At 50.2% G+C, this 13,085-nt stretch overlaps 1 protein-coding gene across 2 annotated transcripts in view; it reads left to right on the top strand.

Moving 5' to 3' along the window:
- The window catches only part of LDLRAP1 (low density lipoprotein receptor adaptor protein 1), a 36,519-nt gene that overhangs the window by 9,862 nt on the left and 13,572 nt on the right, over positions 1–13,085 (top strand). For both annotated transcript variants that reach the window (XM_031962563.1, XM_031962564.1), the window contains exons 2-3: positions 7,069–7,211; positions 8,233–8,345. In XM_031962563.1, coding sequence (XP_031818423.1) covers positions 7,069–7,211; positions 8,233–8,345 — 256 coding nt within the window. The remainder of the gene's footprint in view (positions 1–7,068; positions 7,212–8,232; positions 8,346–13,085) is intronic.

Below are 13,085 nucleotides of genomic sequence, written 5' to 3'. Positions count from 1 at the left end.
GCTGGGGTAGAGAGAAGGGGACCTGGGGGAGAGCTGTTGTCAAGGCAGAAATGGCCAAATTTGGTGATGGGTTGCGGGTTGTATTTGGGGGTAAGGAGAAGTGGAGATTGACATTGAGGTTGTCAGCCTGGGTCCCTGGGATAGGAGCGGTCCCCTTTACAGTAAAAGGAAAGTTTGGAGGCAGGAATGGGGGAGATTAAATAATGACATCTGCTTGTCCCTGTTGCTTTTGAAAGCCTACAGTTCAGATATCTGGGAGATAGTTGGAGATCCATAATTGTAACCTAGGAGAGAGACCCAGGCTGGCTTTATAGAGCTGAGAGCTTAATGGAACCCATGGGAGCTGATAAGATTACCAAGTAAGATAGTATAGATCAAAAAGAAGTGGGGACCCAGGTCAGAGCCCTAGAGGGGGAGGGACTCTCAAAGTCAGAAGATCGGAAAGATTAGCCTGGTTATATGCCAGCCCAAATTGCAAGTTAGAGGAAGCCCAGTTGGACTCACTATAAAGGAGGGTTTAAACTATTTTAACTGACTGGAAGTAGACGAGGCTGTCTTAAGAAGGGGTAGGTTTTTCTCCCTAAAATTCTCTGAGCTAAGACTGGAGTGCACTCCTCTGGTGTGAGAGATGGGAATCACTGATGGGACCAGATGGCCCGAGAATCTCTCCCAGATGAGATTCTGTGACTCCTTCCCCACTACAGAGGGTCAGACATTGCGGCTAGTTACCCTGGGCAGGCGGGACCGTGAATGGTGGGGGCAGGTTCTAGGACCTCCCTCATTCCGGGAAGGCTTCTTTCCGAGGAGGCCTTTCAGATAACTCATTTGGGAAAGAGGAAGTCTGGCCACTTGGGGAGGACTTTGGCTTTGCTGGGTGCCAAGCATCCCCAAGTTGGGGGGAGACAAATGTTTTGAGACTGAGGAGGTCATCAGGCGACCCTGGCAAGTGTTTGTTGCCATGGATTGGAGGGAGCGGAAACTACATTGGAGAGGGTCCAGGAGAGGGCTGGGAGCTCAGGGTATGTTCTAGAAGAAGGAGAGGAGTCAGTGGGACTACAGGGAGCATAGCCCAAGGTAGCGCAGGCTTGAAGTCCTAGGATCCGAATGTTCACTGTGATGGAAGGCGAGGGAGCGGGAATGTTACAGGAGTCCCTGGGGAGTTGGTCCTTAGAAGGAAATAGCAGCTCTTGCCTGTAGTTGAGAGAGAGGAAGGGAATCATAGCCGTGGAACTGGACCGGACCTCCGAGGCTGTCTCCTCCAGCCCCCTCACTTAAACATGAGGCTTTCATTGGAATTCTTCTGGATTGTAGAGCTGACTGGTGGACTTTCTTATCTATTTAAAACATTAACACTTTTTCAACTCGAATTGTGTTCTTCCTCCCAGCTCCCCTTCATTCAGTGGGGAAAAAAGAAAAGGAAAACAAACACATTTGTGACACACAGAAAGAGTCAGGCAAATAAGTACCCCCGTTGGCGGCGTCCTTCGTCACAAGTCCCTCGGCTCTCTGGGAAGAGGGGCTGGTGTGGATCTGGGCCGCGCTGAGAGCCACTTTCTGGGCTGCCTTGGTGCTGGCAGGGTTCAGAGCCAGCCTGGCAGCAGGGCACCTCACACTAGCTTGGGGGAGATCTCTTTTCTCCTATAAGATGGAGTGGCCAGGCATCTGTGAAGACCCCTCCTAATTCTGACATCCAGGTTCCTTTGAGAACAGGGAGAGAATCAAAGAGGGCAGGGGCAGAAAATCTCCCCCAAGGTTAAATCCACTTCTCTCGGGGGGGGAGAGTGAGACAGCCAAAGCCACATCTGGTGAAGCCTTCGGAGGGTTAATTCGATGTAAGTGCCACGGCCTGTTGGGGCTTGTGGTTAGCAGAGCCCACATGGCCTGCCTGAGACTTGCTGGAGACGCCCTGTCCCAGCTGCCTGCTTGGACTTCCTGCCTGCCAGCCCCCAGGGAGGCGGCTCAGTTCAGGGCCTTCCCCGGGAACGCTGCTCCCAGTCAGCTTTGGAGGAAGAGCCCCGGAACCGAAATTGAACTCATCGGTCTTCAGTGGGCCCTTGGACTCCTGCAGGCTCCCTGCGGGGAAAGGGAGCTCTGTAGCACCAGGACTGCGCCAGCCAACTAGGGTGCAGGACACACTGAGCTCATCTTCTCAGAACTGCACTCTTTTGTGCTTTAAAAAATACAGGCTTGATAACTCTTTGTTGCTTAATTTTTAAATAAGTAGTGGAATAAATGACAGGTTTGGGTAGAGCTGGGTTCCTGCCTCTGATACTTACCCCTCTGGGACTTTGGGGAATTCACATAACCCCCGCAGGCCTCAGTTTGCTCATCTGTTAAGTGAAAGAGATGGACTTGATGGCCTGGCCTCTAACGACCCTTCCAGGGACTGATTCTCTGAACCTTAGCTCTAAAGTTGCGAGCCCGCAAGACCAATTTCACTCCCCAGAGAGCTGTTTAAGAAAGAATAGAACGGAGGAAGAAAGGCAGAATGGCAAAACTGAAAGTATCACAGAGTCTAGCTGTATATGCAGTGTTGGCTCACAGTCTCCTGCCTTTGTAGGAGAAGAGAGAGAGGTTCATTTATAATGACATATCTGTTATTTTAATTATTTTGTTCTTTACATTTGCATCATTGTAGTCATTGTGTGTTGCTTACTTTACTTTGTATCTGTTTATATGAATCTCCCTACACTTCTCTGTGTGTTTCTAGGCTTTTGCCTGGGTTGTTTTTTTTTTTTTTTCTCCTTAATAGTATTTTATTTTTCCAGTTACATGTAAAGATAGTTTTCAACATCTATATTTGTAAGACTTTAAAGTTCCAAATTTTTCTCCTACCCTTACCTTCTCCCTTCCCAAGCAAGCAATCCAATATAGGTTAACCATGTGTAATCCTTTAAAATAATTTCATATTTGTCATATTGTGCAAGAAAAATCAGACCAAAAGGGAAAAAACTAAGAGAAAGAAAAAGCATACAGTCAAAAAAGGTGAAAATACTATGTTTTGATCCACATTCAGTCTCCGTAGTTATGTCTCTGGATGCAACTGGTACTTTGTATCACAAATTTATTGGACTTGCCTTGAATTGCCACATTGCTGAGAAGAGCCAAGTGTCTCACAGTTCATCATCCTGTAGTCTTGTTCTTACTGTGCACAATGATCTGGTCCTGCTCACTTCACTCAGCATCAGTTCATGTAAATCTCCCCAGGCTTCTCTGAAATCAGTCTGCTCATCATTTCTTATAGGACCATTATATTCCATTACACATATATGCCATAACTTATTCAGCCATTCCCCAGATGATGGGCATCCACTTGGTTTCCAGTTCTTTCAGGCCTTTGCTTTTCTGCAAAGTGCTGCTGGGAATATTTTGTTGTTTTGTGGGGCCTTTGTGACTTAGGCCTCAAGTCTGACAGTGGATTTCTCTCTCTTCTCTCCTCTGCCTCCCCAGTGAGGTCAGTGGGGCAGTAGAGTCCCTGTGAGAAGGGTGTATGACTGAAGTCCAAGCTAGGAAGTGCACAAGGCGGGACTCCTCCCCATGCTTCCCAGGACCCTGTCCATTTTCTCTGCTGGAGCCAAATGGTGACTCCAGAAATGCAAGCTGTGAGCGCATGTTCCACGTCTGGCTATATTTAGTTGCATCCCCTCCCATCCAGGGGTTTCCCTCAGAACCTTTGGCCTAGGTCACCATTAACTCTGAGTCCCAAACCTCCCAAGCTGTTTAGCCTAATCTCTATCAGAGCAGGAATTCCTTCCTCGTCATCCCTGATGGAAATTCTTCCTCACCTTTACTTGAAGATATCCATCAAGGGGGAACCCACCACTTCCGGAGGCCGCCCATCCCACTTTTGGATAGCTCTGATTGTCAGGATGTTTTTCCTTAACTGGCCACTCTTAAACCTTCCTCTTTGTGACTTCCCTTCATTGTTCCTTGTTCTGCTCTTTGGGGAAAGACCCACCAATCAGATCCTTCCTCCTGGCAGAGGCCTTCAGACACTTGCAGACAGAGATTCTGCTCTCTTAATTTAGCTTGTAGAAGCTCTGTACAGTCTCGGTCCCATTCTCACGCTCTGATCTAGCCCAACCAGCCTTCTCTCTGTTCCTTACACAGGACACTCATTTCCCATCGCCATCAGTGTGCCTGCACTGCCTTTTCTCCTTACCTCTGCCTGTAAGAAGCAGCCAAGCGCTGCCTGCAAGAAGCTTTTTTTCTGATTCCCCAAGTGCTGGGGAGGGCCTGCCTTCTCTCCCTGACGCCAGCCTCGCCGTTAGCTCCTTGTGTCTGTTTGTTTTATGGTTAGGCCGTCTGGAATTCTATATGGACTTCTTGTCTCCCTCATTAATTATAATGTAAGTTCTCTGCAAGTAGAGATTGTGATTTTTGTTTGCACATAACATGCACTTAATAAATGTGTTGATTGATTGGTTCTCCAGGTCAGGTGTCTTCACTGCCTTTGACTGATTGTCATATAATGTGGTCCTCCCATCTCCTCCTTGTTTCCCCTAGCCGGGTTCCAGTTTGTTAATTATCTGCCTAAAACTTAATGCTCAGAATGAAACAGGTGTTTCATTCTGGGAGGTTGGTGTACTTTTTAAATTCCCAGCACTTTGCACAGTGCCTGGAACATAATAGGGTTTCAGAAATGCTCGTTTTCTGTCTTGACAAGATGGTCCCAGTGGGTCTGACTAGAGCTGGACAGCAGAGCTCTCGCCTCCTTGGTGTTGGGGGGCTCTGGGGTCTGCACTGGGGCTGGGCAGTCTCTGGCTGCTCCTCTCGGGCAGGCTGCCTCCTGGGGGACTCTCTCTGACCCTGGCCAATTGGGGCTCTCCTGCCATGTGACCCACCGGGCTGCCCTCTGCCTCTGGCCCCCTCAGGACCCCGACTGGCCTGTTCTTCCCCCACGTGCTGCTTCTTGGCCTCCAACCAAGCCATTCTGAGCCGCTCTCCAACATGGAGAGAGGGAGGGAGTGAATGCAAACTTCTTGTGTGCTGGGTCCGGAGCGTTTCTCCTCCCCTGGGACCCCTGGACCTTTATATCCTGTTCTTTATTCGTTCCATTCAGTCACTGTGTTTCAGAGCTGAAAGGTGAGCGTCTAGCCCCAGCTCAGAGGAATTCACCAGTGGGGACTCACTGCCCGTCAGCCCTTTTCCGAATGCTCTGTTCATCAGGAGATTGTTCCTTATGTGGGGTTCAGTGGGAAGCATGTTGGGTGTGGCTCAGAAGACTTGGGTTTGAGCCTCCCTAGTGTGAGTGGCTGCTGTGGAATCTTGAGCAGGACTTGGAGGAGCCTTGCTTTACCCATTTGTCAAGTAGTGGATATTGGTAGTTACACTCAAGAGCTTCCCAAGGCTGCAGAAATGGGGACCACTCTTGTGTGGGGCTCAAGTTTCCCTTATTTTTATTTGTTCAGGACTGGGATACATTGGAAGCAGAGTTGATGGTCTGGGAGTGTCTGACTCTCTGTCTGGGCCTATAAAAAGATGGCACTCACCCTGGACTTGAAGTCAGGAAGACCTGAGCTCAAATACTTAGGAGTTTTATGATTTGGATAAGTCATTTTTCCTCCATTTGCCTCAGTTTACTCTGTGGTGTTCTTTTTCCAAAACACAGCCAAGTGATAAAAGTTCAGATCTTTTATTGTGTCCTTCAATATAGCTCGGTTAGCTCAAGCCTATCTCTCTGCTTGGTTCCAAATCCAAAGGTTTGTCTTTCCCACTCCAGCCAGCACCAAGGTAGAAGATGCAGTGAAATCTCTCTTGCCTCGGAGATAGGGCTTGTAGGCTTCCTCCCAGAGTACTCCTCTCCTACTCCTGGGAATGTTCCCAAGTAACTCCCCCAAGCTCTAAGAGCTTCCTGTATATATATGATCTCCCAAAGGTCCTCCTTCAGGAGAGAGAGGGATTCTGGGTTATCTCCCAAAGTGCTCTCTGGCCCTAAGGGAAGTGTAAATTTGGATATCTCATACTAAGCCATACTAACCCCTGAAATCTCCCAAACATATGAACTCCATTGAGTACTTAGATACTAATGAGCTCTCTAAAGGTGTGAACACAAGCATCGTTTCTATCAGTTGTACTTAGGACCTTATTTCAAGTTCTGGCCTAAAATATCTCCTTCTAAGATCAAATCAATCATATTGAATCGTGCCCAATTAGATAATTATTGTCTCTCTCAACTCCAATGGCTTAACAGTTTGTAAAGATTCCAACATTACTCATCTGTAAAATGGGAATGATAATAACCCACTTCCCACGTTTGTTGTGAGGATAAAATGATTTAATAGGTGATCCAAAAAGAATCGAACACTTTGCAAAATTTATTTTTCAGTAACTGTTATATGTGAACATGAAGTCAAAAACGATTTGTAATAGACTTGTCTTGAAGAAAAGTGAGGAAATGTCAGGGAGTAACTCTCCAGTTTGGTGCTTTCAGTACATTCACATAACCTGGTTACTGACTAATCCAGTTTGGAAAGTGTTCACTTTGACTCATCCTGTATAGGTAAAGTATTTTGCAAACCTGAAAGTGTGATATAAAGTCTAACTATTGTTGTGATTGTTTATTGTTATTATTCTTTCTCTCCTTCCTCTTTGCTTCCTAAGTGTCGTCCCCCCACCATGATCACTGCTGCCCTCACCCCCAGTCTTCCCTGGGGTTCTCTGTGGAACACTTATTATCCTTGGTTGACCCCTAATACCATCCAATTAATTAGCTAATCCAGCCCCAGCTCTCCCTGGATCAGTGGGGGTCTGGCTCCTGGGGTCCCTGCGGAGTTCTGTCATTGCCCCTCCATCTAGTTGGAAGAAGTAATGCTTTCCCCTCCTCCCGTGACCATCTTCCCTCCCCTCTGGCTCCTCCTGAGCTCCTCGTCAGTTCCCGTGCTCTCACCTTCCTAAGAAGGCCTCCCTCGGCATGGGCTGAGGTTCCTGGCTCTGGGTGCTGTCGGTGGGGCTCGTGGTCGCTTTGTTCCCCAGCCCTGCTGCTTCCTGGGGCACCCTGGGAGAGACCTGGGCAGCCCATGGGGCCATGGCAGTCATGCTCACTTTGTTCCCCTGCTCCTGCACCAGAATTGCCTGAGAACTGGACAGATACAAGGGAGACCCTGTTGGAGGGGATGCTGTTCAACCTCAAATACCTGGGGATGACCCTGGTGGAGCAGCCCAAAGGGGAGGAGCTCTCGGCAGCAGCTGTGAAGCGCATCGTGGCCACGGTGAGTGCCATGGCCCAGGACCCCGTGGCTTCTCCCGCTCTGACCCCTTGGTCTGAGGAGAGAAGAGAGAACTTAGGCCTGGGCTTGGATCGGGTCTTGTCCTGTCCTAGGCCCGGCTGTGGGCCGCCTCTGCCCAAGGGGAGAAGGGGCAGAACGGCCCAAGAAGGAGGCCTGGCTCTGGGGTTGGGGTTGCCGCTGAGGCCTGTGGGACACTGGACAGACTGCTCCCTGGGGCCCTGGCTCCCTCCTCTGTCTGGTGGGGGTGGAACCAGACGCCGCTTTCAGCTCCAACAGTTGGAGCCTGTGGCTGGGCTCTGAGAGTACATTGTTCTGAAAGCCTCAGGGAGATGGCGGCGGCAGCTCCTGCTGGTGTCGGGGGCACGGGGGTCAGGGGCCAGGCCGTGTGGGCGGCTCCCTGTGGGCTCTGGGTCTGCTCTCCAGCCTCCCCACATGTGCCAGGGTGAAAAGAGCAGCCCTGGGCCTGGAGTCCTGGGGCAGGAGGGGCCCGATGGTGCAGGGGCTGGGGCTCAGCTGGGGCAGGCCCCAGGGGGCAGAGCTGGGGCTCCTGCATGGCTACCACCTGCCCTTCCTGGCACCCCTTTTTTCTGTTCACTTTTCAAAGAACCTCTTTCAAGGCTTTGCCTTGGTGTTGCCCAGGCCTTGGGCCGCAGGCCTTGGGGCAAAGAAGGGCCAGGAATCCTGGTGCTGGAGGGGAGGCCCCTGAGGGCCTCAGTGCAGGCTGGTCCTTCCCTCTGCCTCCGTCCCAGAAGCGGCCCTCCCCCTGGGCCAAAGTGGAGGGCCAGAAGGCGAGGAGGAGCAAGAATGGGCAGTGGGCCGCCGTCACCGGTTCTTTGCTGCCCCCAGGATCTTCTCTTCCCCGTCATCTCTCAGCCCGTTAAGTCAGAGCTGGGAGGGGGTCAGGTCCTCCGAGGAAGGGGCCAGGGCAGTTGGGGGCTAGCCTCCAAGCACAGGGACCTTGCCGGGCCGGGCTCAGCCAACCTTGTTCTCTTCTCTCCCCAAGGCCAAAGCTAGTGGGAAGAAGCTCCGAAAAGTGACCCTCCAAGTCTCCCCGAGGGGCATCATTTTACATGACAGCGGGACCAATGAGCTGATTGAGAATGTTTCCATCTACAGGTAGGGCCTGCTCGCAGGGGCTGCCATCTGGAAGAGTGGAGGAGGGGGTGTTGGGGCGATGAGGGGCAGAGTTTCCCCCACCAAGAGGTCATAGGATCATTGACCTAGAACTGGAAGGGACCTGCCAAGGCCTTCCAGTCCCATTCCCCATCATGCAGGTGTGCTGGGCCTCCGAGGCTCAGAGAGCCAATGACCTGCCAGGGCGACACAAAGGCAGAATCTGAACCCAGACCCTCACATTTAAAAGCATTCCTCTGAAAAGAGCTTTGGGGCTTCCCTAGACCACCCAAGCCAGAGGGAATATATATATTTTTAAATTTAATAGCCTTTTATTTACAGGATATATGCATGGGTAACTTTACAGCATTAACAATTGCCAAACCTCTTTTCCAATTTTTCCCCTCTTACCCCCACCCCTCCCTAGATGGCAGGATGACCAGTAGATTTAAATATATTAAAATATAAATTAGATACACAATAAGTATACCTGACCAAACGTTATTTTGGGTGAAAAGTAACTTGAAACATTTACAATTAGCTTGTAAAAGGAAATCAAAACATGGGCATAAATAAGGGATTGGGAATTCAATGTAATGGTTTTATCACTCCCAGAGTTCTTTTCTGGGCATACTGTTCAGTTCATTACTCCCATTAAATGATTTGGTTGATCTGTTTTGAGGGGTGGCCAGTCCATCAAACTGGTATCATATAGTTGTTGTTGAAGATATAATGACTCCTGGTCCTTTCATTTCCTCAATCAGTTTGTTAAGTCTCTGGCCTTTTGAAATATCCTGTTGGTCATTTCTTACAGAAAAATTTTAAATTCATATACCCAAATTTATTCAGCCATTCTCCAACTGATGGACATCATTATTTCATTTTTACCACTCAAAAAGGGCTGCCCAAACGAAATGGTCCCTTTTTCTTTATAATCTCTTTGGGATATAATCCCAAGTAACACTCGGATCAAAGGGTTAACAGTTTGATAATTTTTATAGTTCCAAACTACTTCCAAAATGGTTGGATTGTACAACCCACCAACAGTGCATCAATGTCCCAGTTTTCCAAATCCCCAACAATCATCATTTTTTTCCTGTTCTTAGCCAATCGACAGGTGTTGTGGTATCTTAGGTTGTCCCGGGAATTTAGATCTTTTCATATGACTAGAAATATTTCAATTTCTTCATCTGAAATTGTCTTTTCATATCCTTTGAAATTTTTCAATTGGAGAATGGCGATTTTATAAATTGGTTAATTCTCTATATTTTGGAAATGACCTTTATAAACCGCTGAAAAATATTTTCCCAGTTTTCCCCTTTAATCTTGTCTGATTAGTTTTGTTTATACAAAAACTTTTCAGTTTGGTATAATCGAAATTTTCTATTTTTGATCAGTAATGATCTCTAGTTCTCTTTTTATAAGACCTTCCCCTTCCAAGGTCTGAGGTAAACTATCCTGTGTTCCTCTAATTTTTAATTTCATTCTTTTATGCCGGTTTAACCCATTTTATTATCTTGGTGTCGTTAAGTATGGATCAATGCCTAATTTTCCATATTAGTTTCCAATTTTCCCCAATTTTTATCAAACGTAAGTTCTTATCCCAAAGCTGGGATCCTTGGGTTTGTCAAAGACTAGTTGCTATATTTGTTGACTGTTTTATCCTTGAACCTAATCTATTCCACTGATCCTAATCATTCCTTAGCCAATACCCAAATAGTTTTGGTAACTGCTGCTCTATAATTAATTTTAGATCTTAATAACCACCTTCATTTGTTTTTTTTTCTTAATTCCTTAAATTCTTGACCTTTTTTTATTCCATATGAACTTTTTTTTTCAAGGGGAATACAACCAATAAAAAGCATTTGAGATAATGTATTGAAGCAATATAACCTAATCTAGATATTTAACAGATTAGCAAGAAAAGAGCCCAGGTTTGGGGGCCTAAAAGTCTGGCTTCAGATTCTGCCCTTTTGTAGCAATACTTAGAAAACCATTTTATTAAAATACATTATCAAAAAAAAATTTTGTAATCACTTTTTTTTCTTTACTTTTTTTTCTTGTTTTTTTTTTTTCATGGTTTTTCTCTTTTATTCTGATTTTTCTCTCCCAACATAATTCATAAAAATTATGAATTTAATGTACATGTATAATCGGAAAAAAAATAAAATTAAAAAAAGATGTAAAAAAATTAAGAACACCTAAAAACCCCCAAGTTCATGAACCTCAGGTTAAGAACCCTTGGAATAGATGATCGATGACTTCCTTTTGAGCTTTGTAGAAGCTTCTTGAAGGCAGGGAATGCTTTGTTACCCCTTTCTGACCAGCCCGGGGCCTAGAACATAGCAGCTGCTCCTTAAGCATTTGTTGCTTTCTGCTGCCTCCAGCACTTTCTCCCCAGCATTCCCGTGGCTTGGGGAGCGAGCCTGGCACAGAGAAGTGGAGGCCCCACTAGCAGTGTCCCCCTTCCCCAGGTCCACGAGGTCCCCCTGCCGCTGCCTTCCCCCGGTGCTGTCTCTATTGGGGGTGGGGGTGGGGAGGTCTCTGCCGCCAAGACACCTGATGCCCTTGACCTGTTCGGGCTCCGTGAACTTGCTTCCTGAACATTTTGGTCATTGGGCTTCACTGTCATTGGTTTTCTCTGCAGTAGTAGTGGGCTTGTTTTTATGCATCTGAATACATGAAGGCATCTGTGGGCACAGCATGAAGGAGTCCTCTGCTGGGGGCCTCTCAGTCTTGTGACTGGTGGCCAAGCTGCCGCTGATGAGCCTCTGAATGGAGTTAGGCTGGTCCTGCAATGGGGGTCAGAGTCTGATCCTGCAATGGGGGCCGGAGCCTGACCCCATGGTGGGGGCTAGAGCCTGGCCCTGTGGGGATGGGGGCCAGAGCCTGGCCCTGTGGGGATGGGGGCCAGAGCCTGGCCCTGCGATGGGGGGTCAGAGTCTGATCCTGCAATGGGGGCCGGAGCCTGACCCTGTGGGGATGGGGGCTGGAATCTAGTCCTGCAATGGGTGTCGGAGCCTGGCCCTGCAGGGATGGGGGTCTGTCTAAGCCTGACCCCTTGGTGGGGGCTGGAGTCTGGTCCTGCAATGGGGGTCGGAGCCTGGCCCTGTGGGGATGGGGGCCAGAGTCTGGCCCTGCAATGGGGGCCGGAGCCTAACCCCGTGGTGGGGGCCAGAGCCTGGCCCTGTGGGGATGGGGGCCGGAGCCTGGCCCTGCGATGGGGGTCAGAGTCTGATCCTGCAATGGGGGCCGGAGCCTGACCCTGTGGTGGGGGCCAGAGCCTGGCCCTGCGGGGATGGAGGCTGGAGTCTGGCCCGGCTGGGCTAGAGCCCAGAGCAGTTTGGGCTCTGTCAGTGCAGTCTTTGACAACGTCCCTGCCACCCCAAGTTGTATGTGGGACCTCTGCACTTAAGGCTTCCCCTCCCTGCCCTGGGAGCTGGAGAATGGGAGCTCTGGGCTGTCTCCTGTACAGATGAGGACAGAGGGAGGGGAACCCACCAGGGTCACGGGGGAGCAGAGTCTGTCCGAGACATGGGCTTCCTCAGGGAGGGCCTCGTCCTGCCTCGGATGTGTGTGCGCGCCCTGCGTGTGCGTGTCTGCGGTGGGCTCTGGCCTAGCCTGGGCTGCCCAGCAGCTGCTGCCAGGACTGGGGGCGCAGGTCCTTGCGGGGGGTGGGGGGCGTGCAGCGAACCCTGCAGTATTTTGTTGTAGCTGCCTCGGTCGGTGAGCGCAGCCCTTGGGCTCTGGGGCTGCCGCCTTTGGGTTTCTGGGTCTGGGCATTAAATGCCAGGCCCGTCCTCAGCCTGAGCAGAGTGCCCTGAGTCACCCGTCCTGCCTCCCTCACAGTGCCCGTCAGCCCAGGAGGAGGCCCCGGGGAGACTTTGCTGGGCTTGCCCCTGGATGTCCCCTCTCTGGGCTGAGACCGGGGGGAGCTGGGCCAACTTCTGGCAGTGGGGCTGATTGGGGCTGGAGCCCATAGTGTCCCTCAGCTGTGAGGGGGAAGGGCCCGTGCTGGGGAGGACTCCCCAATCTGACTGGTTCAGCCCTTTGTGTTACAGATGAGGGAACTGAGGCCCAGCCACGGCTGGGGAAGTGACTTAGGCAGGTCCTGGCCTCCACCCAACGCCTGCCCTGCCCTCTCTGCTGCTGACCCCTGGAGCCGCCCAGCAGCACCTGCCGATGAATGTGGGCTCTCCCCCCGCTGCTCCTCCCTTCGGGGCTGTTGTCATTACCTCCTTGGAGACCGTATGGGGGAGTAGGAGGGTTCTCTTCCCAGAGAACACTCGGCCTGTGTCCCTGCTGGGGACCAGAACCTGGGAGGGAACGAGGCAGGCAGGGCCCCGACAGCAGAGGGTGGTGGGTTTGGAAGCAGAGGGACCTGGGCTTGCAGCCACCTCTGCTACTTCCTCTTCCTTCTTCAGGTGACCCTGGGGCAGGTGCATCCTGTGTCTGACTCTTGATTTCCTCAGGCATTTGGGTCTCCCAGCCCTAGAGCCGAGACTCTGGGAAGGAGCGGTCTCTGCTGCATCTCCGACCTCGCACGGGGCCCATGAGCCTCGCTCCGCCGGCTTGCAGGGTGCAGGGAGGATGTGGTGACTGGTCTGACCAAAGATGCTGCTGGTCTAGAAGCCTCTTCTTGTTCACTTCTGTGACTTCATCAATGACCCCATTTGGGTTTTTCTCCGCAGAGATGCTGGAGGGGTTTGTTAATAGGGGGGATCCTTGAGACCTGGAGGACAA

The sequence above is a fragment of the Sarcophilus harrisii genome, chromosome 3 (assembly GCF_902635505.1).
Source record: "Sarcophilus harrisii chromosome 3, mSarHar1.11, whole genome shotgun sequence".
Taxonomy (NCBI): Eukaryota; Metazoa; Chordata; class Mammalia; order Dasyuromorphia; family Dasyuridae; genus Sarcophilus; species Sarcophilus harrisii.
This window is presented reverse-complemented; position numbering and strand designations above follow the sequence as displayed.